This window comes from Arvicola amphibius, chromosome 1 (genome assembly GCF_903992535.2).
Source record: "Arvicola amphibius chromosome 1, mArvAmp1.2, whole genome shotgun sequence".
Taxonomy (NCBI): domain Eukaryota; kingdom Metazoa; phylum Chordata; class Mammalia; order Rodentia; family Cricetidae; genus Arvicola; species Arvicola amphibius.
This window is the reverse complement of record NC_052047.1, coordinates 180473247-180492324: the sequence shown is the minus strand read 5'-3', so window position 1 is coordinate 180492324 and position 19078 is coordinate 180473247. Positions and strand designations below refer to the sequence as shown.

General features: G+C 41.1%; 1 protein-coding gene across 1 annotated transcript in view; it reads right to left on the bottom strand.

Moving 5' to 3' along the window:
* Positions 1-19078, bottom strand: part of Cc2d2b (coiled-coil and C2 domain containing 2B) — an 82912-nt gene that overhangs the window by 15166 nt on the left and 48668 nt on the right. The window contains exons 21-28 of the mRNA XM_038316070.1: positions 17245-17415; positions 15474-15570; positions 14617-14726; positions 10496-10592; positions 5781-5879; positions 2943-3125; positions 2574-2771; positions 1532-1621 (exon numbers count right to left, since the gene is read on the bottom strand). Coding sequence (XP_038171998.1) covers positions 1532-1621; positions 2574-2771; positions 2943-3125; positions 5781-5879; positions 10496-10592; positions 14617-14726; positions 15474-15570; positions 17245-17415 — 1045 coding nt within the window. The remainder of the gene's footprint in view (positions 1-1531; positions 1622-2573; positions 2772-2942; positions 3126-5780; positions 5880-10495; positions 10593-14616; positions 14727-15473; positions 15571-17244; positions 17416-19078) is intronic.

Genomic DNA, 19078 nt, shown 5'->3' with positions numbered 1-19078 from the left:
TGTGTTTAATTTTCCATACATTTTACACCCCAATACAACAGGGAGCAGAAGACAAAAGACTACTTTAACATGATACAGAAGACAACTTGAACAATTACTTGCTCTAAAACTTTAGACATCAAGGCATTAATTCTTGAGAAAAGCATTCTGTTGTTTATGTAGTGAATCTACCCTAGACCAAGTATCCTGAAGGCAGTCATCCCTAAGTCAAACTTTCTAATTCAAAAGAAGGAGCAGAAGTATGCTAGAATTCTCTGATCAGGGTGGAGTGGACCCACTTGCATGGACCATCTTAATGTCTAAAGCACTAAGTAACCACACCCTAGGTCAGCGTGAGTAGCCACACCTGTTGTCAACAACTCTGAGCAAGCTAAAACTCTCTGACCTCAGACAAGGTGGAAATAGGCTCACATTTTTGGGCCTCCACAAAACCTGTTCTTTTACTTTTTCAACTCAGCTTGATCTGATTTACTATGTCGGTGGAGACCTACTATCGAAGTACAGAAAATCTATTATCAATCTTTGGATCCTGGAGCAAAACTATTTGCATATGTCCACTTTAGTCCCACCTAGTGGAAGGCAGGGAAGTCAACTATTAAGTTAGTTCTGTATGTCTTAGTTCGTTTTAGCCCCAATCCAGCCCCTTCAGGAAGTCCAAGTAAAGCTAGCAGAGCCATCAGCTCAGCTCCAGATCATCCGTTCTCTCCCAGGGATTTTTTTTTTTTTTTTTTTTGGCAGTCTCACTACATTTCTCTGGCTGTGCTGGAGCTCCCTCTGTAGACCAGGCTGGCCCTGGACTCACAGAGATCCACCTCCTCAGTGCTGGGATTAAAGCAAGCACCACCACACCAGCTCTGTCTTATATTTGTACTATCCAATTGAAAATACATATTGGATGTTTAACGCTAAATTTAAGTATGAGAGGAAATAAAAAACGTGTCCCTCTGCTTCAAAGAGAGTACAGCTGAGACACATGTTTATACAGTATGAGTGTGGGTCAAGTTAAAGCCACTCAATTAAAGCTAAGGGAGGAAGGAAGGTTTCCAGGTTTGGAAAAAATATAGAATCCAAGTTAAATGTAAATTCCAGATAATATTAAGTGTGTGCCAAATATTGCATGGGTCCTGTATTCCACTTGGCAATCTGTCTGATGATGGTAAGGAAGAGCACAGTTGCAGGAGCTCTCCATTCAGAGGAGGGGACAGGGACGCACCTGAGAAGTGACATGCTTGCTGTAGACATTAGTCTGACCGTTTCCACAGAGACAATCCACACTGCTCTGGAGGATGTCCTAATACTGCACTGCTAAATTCCCCACGGAATAAAAGTATTCATGAGGAATTACTCTGAATTTTGAAAACAAATCATCTTAATGATTTATTTCCATAAATTATTAGGGAGCCTAAAGCCTCCACGAGTTATCAAATACTTTCACATTCACAAGGCAGAACACTGCACAAGAAGCACTATTTTAAGAGGAAAGACAAGTGAGAAGCATTTCACATTTTAACTATACAATGTCATTTCTTACCTCTGATGTCATCCATATGTCAAAACCATCATTCTCATCAAATGTTTCTGTTGTAAAAGGAATCAAAGATACAAATCGAGCGATGAGGTCCTGGAATAATAACATTAGCTGACATCACTGAGTATGTCCATTGTCCAGCCCAGTGCTTTACACACGTTCTCCCTCAGAGCACATGGCAGGCCTCTCAGGGGACCAGCGAACAAGCTCAGAGTAATGAAATAACTTGTTCAGACTCACAAAGGTAATATTCTCCATGAGGCTCTGGGGACTGGGCCCAGATGGCCTGACCCAGAGAGTACTGGCTAGGCACTACGTTATAATGCAATAAATTATTAGAATTTAAAATACTGTAACACTGCATCAACAGGTCAACATTTTTAAAAGGTGCAAAACAGCAGAGGTTTGACTTGCTTTGCTTCAGAATCTTTCTGAGTTTCTTTCCTTATAAACTTACTCAGAACTGCCGCAGCTGGAGAAGGGGATGTGTCCTGCTTCCTCGACAACACGAGCCACACTGAGGAATTCCCCTCCCCACCAGAATGCCGCAGACTGAGACCCAAAGGTAAAAAGGAGGGCACAGAAATGTCTTTAACATTCAGAGATGTGTGACAGATCCCCTTCATGCACAGCCTTGACTCTGCACTGACAACCTCCTGCGGTTTAAGTCACACGCCCCCCCAAAGCTCCACAGATGCTGGAGAAGATGTTAGCTTCATGCAGTCAAGTCACGTGACCCCAGTACTCCATGAGCACCCGAGAATACTGTTAGTTCCAGGGTAGTGGGTATTAAGAGCCACCGGCATGAAGAAATCACAATGGAAAAGCAGAGTACAGTAAAAAGCAACCTAAATCCAGGCTTTGATTTTTAGCTCCCAGGGTCCTGTTAGGAGAGCTCTGTAACTCACAAATAACAAATTGTCTGAAGAGAACGAATCACCTAGATTAATGCCCAAATAAAAGATATACCCGACTCTTCAAACGTGCTCTATAATCTCCACGAAGCTGCTAAAAACAGTAACTGAAAGAAAAAAATGTCACTCACAAGGGTAGCATTCGAGTCCTGAAGAAATATATCCAGAAGCTGCTGCGGTGGATTCAACGCCTTGATGTATCTTGTTACAAAGACCTGCATCCCTTCGCCATTAAAAACAGTGGTCACGACTCTTCGGTTGGGAAACATGGCCTTACAGTTCCTGGCAAAAGTCTGTGCTCGCTGCAAAATGTCTATTTCATCTGAAAACTAGAATCAGATTTAAAATAGTTCGACACTGTGCCACTCCCCCCCGCCACACACACACAGAAAACAAGAGAAAAACCACTGCTTACTTACAACTTTGAAATTACAACTGTTTTTTAAAAACAGTTTCCATTCTTTTGATGTTTGGTTTCAGAAAATCAGTGTGGAACCTACCTCATCTAGTTTCGGATTGAACGTGATATATGATATCTGAGGTTCAATTGTAGCAAAAATATTTAGGAAGGTACATTCTTTTGGATTCTGCCCACTGTAGTCTTCTCTAGGAGGGACGTAAGTGTTACTCCAGGTGTACCCAAGCAAAACGGGTGGAATGTTCACTTGAAATGTCCCGCTAATCTGAAAGAACACGTGATGAGAATCAGTATCAGCTAAACCTATATCTCAGATCAGTCTTCTCCCCAGGAGAGAACTGGCTTCCAGGGACATGGGCTCTTGCTGGGGATAACCAGGCTCTCTGGGGTGATCAATGGGCACCCTTGACACTTTGGATCCCTGACCAATATGTGTTATGCAAAGAGAGAAGAAATAAGAAAAGGGAGAACTAAAGAAGCAGATTACCACATCACAGTGATTGGTTAGAAAATCTAATTTAAGGTACTGGAATGAAGGCTCAGTAGTTAAGAGTGTGTCCTGCTCTTCCAGAGGATCCTGGTGTGGTTCCCAGTGCCTATGTCAGAGGGCTCACAACAGCCTGCAACTCCAGCTCCAGGGGGTTTGATGCCCTCATCTGGACTCTTGAGCACATACCCACACATGTAGACAGAATCCAAAATAAGATGAACCTTAAAACAAGAAAATCTAATTCAGGCTCAAAGAAGATGCTGAAAGATCACATTATGTTCTGCATTTGAGTCTGGAGTATGTGTGTGTGTGGGGGGGTATGTAATGGCAGGAAAAACAGCCCCGCGCAAGATGGAAACAGGGATCATGAATGTAAATGAGAAATTGAAGGGGCAGCAGCACCTAATGGTCACTGAGGTTACTGAGCCCGTGCTATGTGTAAGACCCTGTACCAAGTGCTGGTGCAGGGTTTTCTCATCAGTGAGACCCTCATCTTTATTGAAAGTATTAGATTTGAGGTTCTAAGAGTTGGTAATTTGTGAAAGATCATAGAACTAATGAGTAGGGGAGCCAGGATTATAATCCATATTTGTTCATCTTTAAAACCCACACTTCTTAACTACCTGCCCATCACCCAGCCTGGTCTGAGGCTGAGAGATGTCTGCAGAGATTCACAACTATAGGAAGCCCTGCACCTCTGACCACTTGGATCTCATTATCGGTACTATGTTCCATTATGGCTTTGTGTGATTGCCTATAACATCTTCCTACCTTCCAGCTATTATCAATGATCTGCTTCTAAAAACAAAACAAAAAAGTCAACAGTTTCGGTTGGTGCCATGACAGAAGGGCTGTGGTCACATAAACAAAATGTAGGCAGAAATCTGGATGGTTGGGGAACTCCTTCCCTGAAATGGGGATGGTCGCCCTGTTTCTCCCTGCCTCTGGTAACAACACAGCTATGAAGAGTTTGCACTCCTGAGAATAAAGGTCACATAGTAAGGACAGTGGAGCAGAAGGATAAAGACAGCTTGGGTTCATGACAATCCTTGAGCAGCTGCCCCGGAATCTTTACTTGGGAGGTAAATAGATACCCAACTTACATCAGCCATGCTTGGTTTCCTGTTGTACCTGACCTAATCAAGTCCTAACTAATACACACATGATTAATTCTTACTTAAATGCCCTCAAGTGCCTGTGAAATTCATTGAAATATTTACTTCAATGAGTCAAGTAAGAAAAATTGTGATCAAACTTTTCTTTGGACCGCCAGCTCACAAATAAAGACATGGACTTATTATTATTTATGAAAGCTTGGCCTTAGCTTAGGCTTGTTCCACTAGCCCTTATACCTTCAATTAACCTGCTTTTATTAATTTATGTTTTACCATGTAGCTTTTTACCTTTCTTTCATTCTGTATGTCCAACTCCTCCACGGCTCCTTATGTCTCCTCAGCGCCTTGATTATCTCCTCCTACTTCCTCTCTCTGCCTGGGAGTCCCGCCCATACCTCCTGCCTAGCTATTGGCCATTCAGATTTTTATTAAACCAATCACAGCAATACATCTTCATACAGTGTAGAAGCATCCCACAACAACAACAAAACAAACAAGTTACTGAAACATTCTTCTCCTGTTACCCTATACCTCCATTGTCCCAGTGACCCAGGAAGAGGAAAGTTCTACTCTTTATACTCACAGGACCCATCCCCATATACCACCAAAACACCATATACCACTGAAACACCATATACCACCAAAACACCATATACCATCAAAACACCATATACCACCAAAACACCATATACCACCAAAACACCATATACCACCGAAACACTATGGCATACCACACCAGACAATGACCTTGAGGTAGGAAACTCACTTCTGACTTTTCAAATCCTCCCTGTCTGACATAGCTTCTGGGATCTTAGATACCTTGCTTAAGATCTTTCAGTAAGGAAGTAACTGAGCCTAAATTGGAGCCTAGACTGGAGTTTCTCACTTGCTGGTCATGCAGGCTCATTGCTGCTATTGAACCGAAACAGTGAAGCCCCCAGGGTCTTGCAGAGGCCAGAGCTCATAATCACCTGACACAGCTGATAAACAAGGCAGTGAGGCAAAATCCTTGGCACCTGGGTCTGGCCTTAGAAAGGCCTTTCTGCAAATAGAAATTTTGCTTTCTGACTTAGGACTAGATGATTTTTTTTTCTGTCTTAATTAACACTTTCAAAATGTAAGAAATAAGTTGACAGGTATCTCCTAGAGATAGTCACACTCTGTAGGTACTCTAAACCCCATGGCACTTGGTAATATAGGTCATTTTAATACCCTTCCAACCTGTCAGTCACAGACTCTGACTCGATAACATCAGAAAGTGCTTTCATTAGACAGAAACAAATCTTGGAATAATAAGTAAAGAACTTTCTGTTACCTCAGACTGTTGCAGAAGAGCTGAGAAGGGGAAGCTGACAGAGCCCAGCCAGTTCTTTTGTATGTAGGAGTGAGCACTGCAGCTTTTAAGACAATGGTCCTGTTAAAGCAAATTGAAGTCAAACTCAAAAAATGGCCCCTGTAAGATGGATACCTTTACAAACTCATAGGGAGCTAGAACAATTCGTTTTTTGTTTCTCTCTCTCTCTGTGTCTCTGTCTGTCTGTCTGTCTGTCTGTCTCTCTCTGTGTGTATGTTTGTGTGGTGTAGTTGGGTGCAGTTTGCATCCCTCTTTTATTGGGTGTCCTTCTCTCTCACTCTGTCTTATTCCTTTGAGGCAAGGTCTCTCCATGAACCCATGTATGTAGTTGAGACTGATTTTGAACCTATACTTCCTAAGTGCAGCCCTGAACCACACACAGTTAAGAATTTTATTTTCAAGGCCACCAGTTTGGGAGCCCCTTGTGTGTGCTAGGGCAGGCAGGTCAGCAGGAGGCAGATCTTCAAAGAGGCAGTTTAACACTTACAATGCTGCCATTTCAGCGCCTAGGCCTTGCAAATCAAAATGACACTTTCCTTTTGTCTTAGGATGTGACTTCTTTGTAACCTAGCCTGCCTGGCGGGGCCTGCTCTTTTTATTAGCCTATGTTAAAGGGCTGCCGCAGAGTGGGACCAGTGAGTCCACAAAACTTGGAAACAAGAAAGTAAATGATAATGATTGCTCATGCAACTAAAATGTAAAACTGAAAGTTTACACTACAACCTCTCAAACATTTGAGAATGTAAACACTTAATATACAAAAATTGTAGACTAAGGAAGAATACATCATAAAAAACATACATAGAAAATAATGCAAATTAAAAATAGTAGGTAAGTCAGGTAGAAAATACTCAGTCTAAGATAGTGTGAAGATGAGGATGGAGGTTTAGAATGCTTCTATTATTTAGGATTGAGTCAGAGACCAAACAAACAGATATTGAACACATTTTCTGAAATAAATTCAGAACTCATGGTCACAAGGACATTAGAAGAACGTAATAAAACTTCAAGCAGAAATAATGAAACGGAAAACACAGAATGAAGTATAAAATTTCAAATAATTTTTTTCAAAAAAGTTGAGAAATCTGGTAGAAGTTCTTTGAAGTTCTAAATTTTAGCACAAGGGCCAGAGGAGGAGGGAAAAGAGGGGACATTAATCAGTTAACAAGGCACAATAGAATAGAACCAAAGCCATCAACGCCACATGTTGCACAGCCTGCTGACGAGGGCAACCGAGCCGAAACAAGTCTCTCTAGTAATGGACTCTCCTCCTGTCTCAGCTTTTCCTGCCCTTCTTGTATCCAGCCAGTGTAAGTTTAATGTGAGTGATTTATGTTCTCCTAAGCCCCATTTTCGCTATAAAAATGTTCTGGCTTTTGGGTCCTTTTGACTTACTTGCAAGTGCTGTCAGGCTTTGTCACAGGACCCTGCCCAAGGACCCCTTGTGATGAGGAGCTGTGATAGCTAAATAAGCTCCCACCCCCTTTTAGTTCAGAAATCCCTGATCTTGAAGAATTTGAGTGTGCTGATGCATACCTGTAATCCCTTCCTTTGGGGGACTAAGGCAGAAGAATCATGAGTTCTAGGCCAACCTGAACAATATTTTAAGATCTTGTCTTAAAAACAGACACAAGGGGCTAGAGAGACAGTTCGGTAGTCAAAAGCACTTGCTGCTCTTCCAAGGGACCTGACTTCAGTTCCCAGCACCCACATCAGGCTACTTACAACCACCAGTAACTAACTCCATCTTCAGGGGATCTGACATCCCTCTGGTCTGTACATACACATATACATAAACACACATGGACACATAAGTAAATAGTAACATCAATCTTTTTAAGAAACAAACACAAATAATAAAATCAGAACACAAAAATAGAAGTACTTGGATAAAGTCAGGAATGATAAGAGGCTAACAGTATATTGAAGATTGGAAGACCACTGATAATGATATGCTTGTGATGTGAACTCTTTAAAAAGAATCCTTTCTCCTCCTTTGTCCTTTCTTCCCACCCCTCACTCCCCCTCCCCTCCCCTGTACTCTCTCCATACACACTCCCCAACCCCGCTTTCCTTTCCTAAGCATTTAAACCATCATCTGAACACTGGGTTCATTTAAGTTCTTTCTGTAGCTGTCATATCACATTGATGTTATCGTTTAGTTAACCCAGGCTCCAAGCCTGGAGTGCCCAGCCCAGCTCCAAATGCAGTTCACAACAGCTCCGTCATCTCTAGTGCTGAGAATCTGTGACGTGTCTGGCAGACTTGTCATGAAGGGGAGATCCAGGGGAGTAAAAAGATTTGATAGGAGGCAGAAAACACATAGGAGAAAAGAGGAAAAGAGGCATTTACGAACAGAATAGTGATCAATAATCAACCCAGACTCTCTTTCAAATGGACGCTTATCTCGTCACTTGTTCTAATCCTTCGTGGGAAAATGGAATGCTTAGTCTATAGTTACCTACAGCACGGTCCATGATGAAAGGCCGACAAGGACAGTTTCCTCTTCGAAACAGAGTGCCAACAATGTCTCAAGCACATCTTAACACCTGGTGTGTGCAGACTGACCCAGAACAATGCAACGCATTATTACAACGGAGTTCAGTGTCAGTCAGCTTATTCCCATCTGTCAAACCAGCCACTGAGACAGAACCAGAAAAGTATTCATAGTACATCCTTGGATGCAAGCTGTCAACAAATGGCCATTTAGTACCTAACCTTTGGCTTTTACTAAGAATCCGTGTAAAGCTGTGATGTGAATGCTCGTACACTCTTGGGAAGCTGGCTTGAGGCGCTGCCGCTAAGAGTTTGTCTGACAGTCTAATCTTGAGCTCTGCACTGCAGGGTCTCATCCATTCTCCGTGACGTAGAGCCCCTACTCCCCAGATAGAGTCATCTGCCTTCAACCAACTGCGGTAAGAGGGCCACTTCTCCAGGGTGTCGTCCCCAGTGGAGCGATTCCACTTCCCTTCCTGTTGTCCTTTTTACAAGTTGGTTGCACGTCCCACGTCAATTCTTTGGCAAGGTCTGTCCCTTTTCCTTTTCCCTGGCATTCTAAATCCTAATGTGTGAGTGTCTATTTTTTTGATGTCATGTATGATGTCACCTGTAAGTGGGTTAGGGCTCATCATAACTATTCCAGGATGCATGTGGCCTGTGGGTCACAGGTTGGACATATCTAGAAGAGAAGTCTCATTTAAATGGCTAAGATATTAAATAATAATTCTTTCAATTTAGATTAACACTGGGTGGTGGTGGAGCACACCTTTAATCCCAGCATTCAGGAGGCAGAAGCAGGTGGATCTCTGTGAGTTCAAGGCTGGCCTGGTTCAAAGACCAAGTTCTAGGGCAGCCAGGGCAGCATAGAGAAACTCCATCTCAACAAAACAAAAAACTAACAAAAATGGATGTGAGTGTGATCTGTCTACAACATTTGCCACCTCACCAATCACCATGCTGGCTAGGTGGTGTCCCCTTCTTCCCTTGCCAAGGGTAGAACCTTCTAACAAGCTTTCGGTTTAGATTCACATAACCCAGAACATCTGTTGACATTTATAACTCCCATTCCGTTTTGTTCATCACAGAACACACACATGTAAACTGCTGAACAGATTAACTAGCGGGTGTGTGTGTGTGTGTGTGTGTGTTGGTGAGTAAGACCTCCGTCTAAACAGAACTACAGGAGATAACACCAGGTGGCTGAGAACCATGGCAATGTTCCAGAGAAACAAAAAAGAGATACCATGGATGACAAAGGCCTAACTCAGCGTGTAGTCTGCCAGTGGTCATTTCACTAAGTATCCTTTCCCTCCTGGTAAAGCCCTCCGCACATACGAGCTCCTCAAGATTGAACTCTGATCTGAGGAAGGCTCTTGAGTGATCCTGATTCCTTTCTACCACCTGCCATCTGCAATACTGGCTTGAAGGCAGTGAGCAGGGTAGACCTTACCGCTAGGAATTGTTCCAATGGTTTTAAAGCAGTTTATACAAAAGTATTTAACTTACCTACCTGAACACAGCAGCTATTATATTTTTTATGCCAAGCTAACTGGAAGGAAACTAACACTTAGTACAGAGCTTGCTATGGTGCTAGGCACTGGGTTGGGACTTTTCACTAATGTACAGGAAGGCAGTTATTCGTTTTGAAATTAAAACAAAATTCTGGTCCTAAAAATAACTTGGTGTCTCGTGTAATGCGGTATATTTTATTTGATCAGATAATGAAAAATTTATGAGGTTTTTCTGCCTATCTTTCTTCTTTACTACTAAAAAGCTCATATTTAAATGTAATGGTTAGTCTTAAGCATCTGCTTCTCTCAAGTCCTGGCCCGTTCACGATCCTTCCTCCTTATAGGTTGCTATGATTTGTTACATTTTGAGTGGATTGTCATGTGTCTGACTTTATTGCACATTGACTCAAACATTTTTAAGAAAAATATTACACATATCACATTAAAGCAAATTACATGGGGCCTGGTGGCATACACTCATAATAGGAGGGTTACAAGTTCAAGACCAGCCAGGGCCACACATTGACTTTAGGCCAACCTGGGCTGCACAGTGAGTTCCTGTCTCAGAAACAGACAACAAAATAAGCTTACAAATATGTTCCAAGATTTCATTCAGTTTGACCTCATAATTAGTTCAACATCAACCAGATATTTTCCCTACGTTACCTCATGTTTCTCAATTACCACTTCATCAAAAACGTTGATATGTATATTATCTTTTATTTTCGATAAACTAGAGAAGCTGTAATCATGTCCTGGTGAGCTGAAAACAAGAAAAGGACACTTGAATATTGAAGTTTTTTTTTTTTAAATCCACTTTTTAAAAAGCACATCATTGATAAAGTATAATAAATTACCTATGATCTTTTCATTTGTAAAGTTTAAACTTAGAAAAAGCTATATGTCTTGAAGCCTGGCTTATACTGTTCATCAGAACTAATGTGTGTACTATAATTTACCTTCTATTCCTCTTAAGATGAAAATAAAAACTGACAACATGGGTTCAGCTGGAGATTATGTTAAACAAAACGAGCCAGGCAGAACAGGACAATGCTTGGCACAGGAGAAGATGCACCAGAATGACCGAGGCTCCAGACATCTTTGGATTTACAATTCCCAGGCCAGCCAGTGACCGCTACATTACACCAGAGTGTATAACACCCTTCTTTCTCTTTAGTTCTGTTCAACAACTATTACAAAACATGGACATTGCTGGGGGGATTAATCTGCAGAAAAGTAGCCTCACTGAAGAAAATTTAGGAATTACTACCAGGAGGTCAGGTCAACTGAGATGTGCCGGCAACAGATGCAAAGGAAATGCTTGCCCGGGTTGGTGATGGCTCAGCCCAGCCTGTAGCCTTCCTGCTCCTGGTCTCACTCTACTCCTATCCCTACCATTAAGAGCCCTTTGTGGCCCTGAGTTTCCTAAGATAGAGCTTTGGGGATGGCAGCTCCCTGATCCCAGGATGCTCACAACCCTGAGGTTCCAACTTTTGGCTGCTGAGTAGCAAGCAGCCCAGCCCCTTGCCTGGCAATATTTTCACTTTTTACCACACAATTGCTACTGACGTTGTTAAAGTTTTGGGTTTGTTTGTTTGTTTGTTTTAATCAAGTACTATTTCAAGGAATCTCCAATAATGCCCATACTTTTCTGATAACGGTGCTGGCACTGACCACTGAGAAACACTGGTTATGTTCCTTGACAATTTTAAATTGAATGTTTCTTATATTTCCAAGAAATAAAATAAGCTAATTCTCCTATTTTGTTCCTCTGGGATTTCATTTCATGGTTGGAATGCCCAGGCCAAGGCAGGGGAGGCTATGTGTATTTACAGCACTCTGCTAGCACAAGAAAGGACAAGAATCACTTCAAGACACTTTTCAGTTTGTCCATTTGGTATACCTTAACTTACCAAGTCCTCTGCATTATCTTATGTTATACAGTCTATTCAAACTTGCCTCAAATTTTGCCACCATTCATCTTCCAAACTAGACCTCACGAATTATTCTTTATTTACTGTAACCTATGTGACATTAGCATGTAGGCTTTTTTCCCTCCTTTTCTAGTGCTAGGAATTGAACCCAGAGCCTCATGCATACTAAAGAAATACTACAGCACTCTACAGTCCTGCATATAGTTTTTAATCACTGGAATGTCACAGGGAACAAGGAGTTAGAACAGAATCTTCTATTACAGACAACAAAAAGTAATAGTTGGATCCTTAGGTGACTTTCTGGTTCCCACTGCAGTTTTGGCTTATCTAACTGTTAGAAAATTGTTACAAAATTGTTAGTATTCAATATTAGTATATTATTCCATTTAGTTTACTTAAAAATTTATCTTTCTTACTGATCCTTTTATGTTTTCTTTATCAAATTAATGTAGTGTATCTATCTGGACATACTGGCACATGATTATAATCCAAGCACCCAGAATGCTCAGGCAGAAGGAACAAGTAAGTGTTCAAGGCCAGCCTCATCTGTATAGTGAAGTCTAGACCAGTTTGGGGACATGGCAAGACCTTATCTTAACAATAAACAACCCCAAAGAATAAACTCCAAACTCTAATATTTAAATTAATAATCTAAGTATTTCCAAACACACATGATCATCTACCTTACTTTACAAACTTTTCCAGCAAATATATTTTCTTTTCATTTTTTTCTCCCTACCCATCCTGTTCCTTCTCCCTCCCTTCCCTCTTCCTCTCTCCCTTTCTCTCAAACATCCTGGTCAGTGTCTGGTAGTTTTCATTTTGAGAGAGGAATCTTGGATAAAGAAGCCCATATAGCCGGTGTCATGTTATGATAGAGAACATGTAGATAGTTATATCAATGTTTCCTTAGCATTTGTTAGAAGTGGCTTTATGTTAATATGTGAACCAGATAAAACATATGAACGAAAACACTGCATGTACAGGCAGCCTGTATATGGCGGTTCTGTTGAACTTGTCCATATTGGGTTTCATGGTCTAAGTTGAGGAGGACAACTGACCAGGTCTCTGCCTCAAGAGGGCACCAGATCTCATTACAGATGGTTGTGAGCCACCATGTGGTTGCTGGGAATTGAACTCAGGACCTTTGGAAGAGTAGGCAGTGCTCTTAACCGCTGAGCCATCTCTCCAGCCCACAGATATAACATAAATAATGTCAAATCATATAAACAATCACATACAAAGATTATGATGCCATATGGACTATGAAATAATGTAAAATAATCATATAAAATGATCTTATATATAGGAATAAAAATTCAATTTTCCCACTCCTCAAAATAAAATTATATTATTTGAAAAATGTTTAGGTTTTAGCAGCTCTGGATACTTGATTATGAAGTAAACAGTAAATGTGTACCCACAGTAAAGCACAGTGATATCAGAGAAAATGATGTGGAGTGGCGTGCTTCTAAACACACTTAGTTATGGGATTGGTCAAGCCCATGTTCATCTTTCTTTTCTTCTTTGAAGCAAGTGGAAACTTGGGGACATGTTTCTTCTGGAAGTTGAAATCTGATTTATCAACTTTAATTAAAATGTCTTTTACATAAAGAAATCTTGTAGGGAATATGGTTTTACTCTTTCTTAACAAAATGTAAATAATCTAAAATATTAATATAAATGGCTACAAGTTTTAAGAAAATAAAGCAAAGGAAATACACTGCTGATTAAGCACATACATGCTGTACAATCTTGATCGATGTGGAATTACTGGGCCACATGGTAAACCTACAAACTTAGAAACTAAGAAGGAAGGTCCATATATCTATGTTTAAGAATCTGTCTAGGGGACTATGATGTTTGAGAGCCACTAACTTAAAACAATGTGCTTTAGAAGACAAGTGCAGGAATGTACACAATAGCACTGTTTGCAAAGGGGAGTAAGACAAGAAAGGGTTAAGCAATCAGGGTGTTTTCACTCAATAGTCGACTAAACAGAAGTTCAGATAAGGGATGGAAGTGTCTTAGTCTATTTAATGTTGCAACCACAGAACACCTGAGACAAGTTAACCCATAAAGAACAGACACTTATCTCTCACAGTTCTGGAAGCTGGGAATATAGAGGTATGCAGTATCTGGTGTGGGTCTTCTTGCTGGCTCTTCACATAGCTCAAGAGAGAAACCCGTTCCTGCGAGCCCACCCCTTTCTATAACAGTATCAGTACCCTTATAAAGGCTGGTGAGTACTAGGACAATGAGATACTGTGTGTTCTATAGTGATAGTCTTGGAACTGAGACATTTCTATCCTAGAGGGAGACTGTTTAAGACTCGTGAAGTAAACAACTCACAAATCTCAGGAAGTCCCTGAAACATACTAGATTCACAGGTTCCACCTCTGAGGTTATATAAGTAGTCAGGATTGCTGAGGAGTGCAGACTCTGACCCATCAAGCTTCCTGCAGGCTCTGCAGAGCACCCCAGGACTTTAGTTTTCCTGATGTCACATCCCGGCTGGGGTGGCTTTTCTGGTGATGCAGCTACCTTGAGTCATTCACGCTTCTGCAAGTAAGCCCTCACCTATACTCATGTCAGTAGCTACAATACACTCATTGCTTTTCCAAATTGGATTTTGTAGAATTACTTCTTTGGCCTGCCACTGATTCCCTATCTGTGGTGAACAGACATTTGTTTGTACCTCCATACAAGGAGTCTCACACAACACCCCCTCCCAAGAAAAAAGGTGGACGTTACTTACCTCCACATGCACACTCACCCAAGCATACGTGAGCATGCTCCCTCACTGCAGAATCACTCTGACTAGAAACTGCAGGAAAATGGACTCCAACTTACATAAAATCTACTTTGATTTCTTCATTCCAGCATGGATGAGATCCGCTTGCAGTATTGGTTTGATATACAGTGTGTTGAAAAGAAACTTCTATGAAAGGGTGCACAGTACCCTGAAACGCAGAGCAAACACTGACTGGATTTTTTAAATATCTTACATGACAGAGGAAAGCAAGAAGTTAGATCATTGGGCATCTTGTTTCCTAAGTTTCTATAGTTCTTCTAATAGCCATTGTTTAGTCAATGACTTAGCGAACACCTATTGCTCTTCTTTTATGTCAGGCACTCTTCAAAGATCCAAAGACAAACAGAATTTTTCCTTAAAGGTTTTAAAGTTTTTCAGGGAAAACTAAACAGACAAGTTAATAAGAACCATGAAATGTAAGCAACAAAGCAAGAGAACCAGCTTGCACCTGGGGGGTCTCAGGAAAGCATAAGGGTGTGTTTCTGAGGTGAGGCCAAGATGAACGTCACAGAGGAAATCCTGTTTGAGCTCAGGCTTTGAAACACTGCTGTGCTTATCTGGTTAAGAGCATGGAGATAGGTGGAGCCATTTCCAGCAGAGGGAACAACTACTGGAAGCCAAGACAACATAGCTGTGCAGTAGACAGACATGAAAACAGCTGGCAGAAGAAGAGCTAGACTATCAAAGATTCTGTGTGTGAGTGAGGAGCTTATACCTTGTTCTGTGGGGCCTGAGAGCAGAGAGTGAGATGATGTGAATTATATTAATCAACAATACCTTTCTTTTGTTAAAGGAAAATAACTGAAATCTGAAGAATGTAGATATGAAGAAACCAGTCGGAAGCCAGGCGCAACTGAGAGCAGTCAGCCAATATTGTACATAAGATGTTAGGTACCTCATTTAAGAAGTCATTCGAGGCTATAGATTTGATTGCTTCTTGATGTCTGTGGCGAGACATGGATGACCTCAAGTAAGTAGATGTACCCCAAGTTCTTCAGGAAAAACAATATCGAGACATAGTTTTAAAAGTAGTGTTGGTAAGCATGAGGATTACCCTGGGTCTTACTGAGGTATCTATCTATCTATCTATCTATCTATCTATCTATCTATCTATCTATCTTATCTACTTATTTATTGTCATATCACATTGGCGAGCATCACTGGTCTGGAATGTGGTTCCTGACCACTGAAGTATAAGAGGGATCTAATGGCAACATGCTCACTGGGTTTCAGTATCAAGGGGAAAATGTGATATTTGGGGAATATAGTCTTCCTACTTTGTTGTTGTTGGTTTTTTTTTTTTTTGGTGTTAAAATACTTTCTTCTGAAGAATGATGGCTATAGAAAATGACAACAATTTTATGTCCTTTCTTTACAAACAGCCATTAAGATGTGCGTTGAGCCGGGTGGTGGTGGCGCATGCCTTTAATCCCAGCACTCGGGAGGCAGAGGCAGACGGATCTCTGTGAGTTCGAGGCCAGCCTGGTCTACAAGAGCTAGTTCCAGGACAGGCTCCAAAGCCACAGAGAAACTCTGTCTCAAAAAACCAAAAAAAAAAAATGTGCATTGGTTGTGAAAACAGTTGTGTCAAGGAATAAGGTTGTACTTTGTAAAACAAAGTCAAAATCTTTAAAAGGCTTTACATACAAATGAATAGCCAGTAAGAAAAGTGTCTGTTTTTCACAGATAGAATCCATGAATTGTACTAAGCTTATCAAAGCAAGCAGAGCACGTATGTGGTAAACATGGAAGAGGAAATGCTTGAGATTCCTGGGGCATTTGGGTAGTAATATTCATATTTATCAATAATCTTTGCCCCTAAATATCCAGGATACATTTCATGAAATAGGTGCTTAATATTCACAGGGCCTTAATTTGATTTGCCTTTGGTAGGAAAAGTCTATTTTGATCCCAAGAAATACAAATAAAACGTAATCGGTGCATACAGGAAAGACAGGTGATGTCCCACTTCAGTAGAGTTACCTACGCGTCCTAGGCAGAACAGGCCGTAGCTGCAGGGACTCTGACCACAATGAGCTTTTCTACATTGGAAGACTTCCTGAAACAAAATGCGTGTCCCACCTGCTTTTCCCACCGTTCTGCTTCCAACACTGAGCATAATACCGCCATGACAGTGAATGAAGCGGCTGGCCACAGAAAACTTCAGAAACTCGCAGTAGGGAACAGGACCAAGAAGAATTCACTTGGTGACATGGAGGATGCTCATGTGACAAGTGCCCCAAAGCACATGCTAAGGCTACTCTGGGAATCCTATACCTCTGCAACGTTTTTGTTTGGTTTGGGCAGTTTGTTTTGGAACAGGGCTTTGAGTACGCTATGCAAACACTCTACCTCTGAGCTACTTCAGAAACTTTTAATGTGTGACACCGTGAACAGGTTTGACTAGCCAAATGAGGGGTTAAAAGCTTACTCATTTTATGCATGTGATTTGTAGGTATGGGTGTGTGTAAGTATGTGTGGGGGTGGACTTTCAACTCACAACATTCCATGTGCTGGGCAGGAGCTCTGTCTCTGAGCCACATCTCCAGGCATTATGCATTGAAACATTAATGAAATACAAAGTTTCACAGATGAAGTAGTGAAGATGTTTAGCACCTTTAAGAGAGACCTTCTGCAACTTCAGACATTGGAGCCCGTCACCTTACCTGTGAGTTATTTTTTTTCTGGTAGGAATGTTGTAGGCCCTCAGGATCCTGACCAGAATCTTTATATCCCCGTCAGAGACAGTCTGTGCTGTGACTTTTCTTCTTTCTTTCCTCTGAGGCTTTAACTTCCTTCGTGGTTCAGTGAACTTACAAATCGCATCTGTCAACTGGCTAAATAGTAAAAAGTGATCAGCTCCACATACACAAAATAACACTGTTTCAAATATGCTAGTGTTTAAGATAATTGCTAATAAGGCCATTATTATGAACCATATTGTGTCCATTACGGAAGGGGACAGAGCTCTCTTCAACCCGAAGTAGAAATTATTTCTGAGCTTTGAAAGGAAGCAGTGCCAGATCCCCTTAGACTGGGTGGGCATATAATTACACCAGCTCTCTGGTTACACACTCCAAAAAGAAGCCAAAAGCAGCAAGATAAAGTTATAAAACATTAACCTTTCACCACAATTATTATTTTTTTAAAGCAAGCACTTTCTCAAAAATGACAGAAAATCCACTGCTCTAAATCATTTATTTGCTCCTGATGACAATCTAAATCCATAGTCACAGCAGTTCTGCTCAAGGTCTGAAAATACAAGGCAGTGGATTTCAGTACCACACAGCAATCAGAACCTTACAGGTGATGCTGAGAATTTGCATGTAGTCTCTAGAGGGGATCAGACCCACTCCTGACTCTCCCCTTGGGCTTCATACTGGGCTCTGGAGAATAGAGATAACCCAGCAAAGGCTCTACCACCTGCCCCTGTGCAGCTCAGTGCCCTGGCAGCACTGAGATGTTTCAGGATATTTAATTGCACTGTGAAACCCCAAGAAGGTGCTAATACAAAATCAACCTTGGATAAGGGTCTAGTTGACAGAAATTAGCCATGGAGAGTAGGGAAGAACCAGGAAGATGGCCAGAGAGACACACAGGAAGAAGGGAAGGGCTTGGAGTTTTGCCGTATTTTTAGTTTGGGACAGCTGGAAAGAAACTCTCTTGCTTGATCAAAAAGGAGGGCCACCTGGTTGTTTCTTGCCCCTGAGCCAGCAGGTTTTCACCCCAACATCTGACACCTGAGTTTTTATTAGTCAATAGAACATTAGGAACTTAATTACTAACTACATTTGGTGGTGCCAGCAGGTAATCCTTTGCCATCAGGAAATGCCCCGAGGGCCTCCCAGAGGCCCCAGTATCAAATTTGGTTCAATTGTTTCAACTGAACAGGGGTCAGCATTGGAGAGATTCATCCACAGAGCAATTAAAGGACTTCATGTCTGTTGTTAAAAAGCTATACTGCTATGGATGACAGAACAGCTTCAGTAGATAAAACAAAAAATTCAGGCGCAACCATAAAACAAGTATTTTGGAAAACTTCTATAAATGATCAAAGACCAAAGCTAAAAATATGAATAAATGGCATTGTAACTGAAGGTTTGATAAACACAGGTGCTTTGTAACAATAATTTCACCAAAATTTTGGCATCCAGATTGGCCTCTTCAGGAGGTAAATAGGGATTGGAACTTTATCTCAGGTAAAACAAGTACAAAGTGGGTTGAGTGTATAGAACCAAAAAGAGAGAAATGAAAATTAAATTCATATGTGGCTAACATAAAAATTAATTATGGGAACATGATTTGTTACAGCACTGGAAAACACCTATTAACATTCCCCAACCTCAGAAACAAACCATAAAATAATGATTCTGAAAGAAATATTAAAAGGTATTATCAAGAATAGTCACCAACCATTCAGGTTGTACATAAACAGGGCACAACACCTGTTGGTCTTTCAAAGGTACCAACAGCCCTACCTTTAAAATGGCTAACTGACAA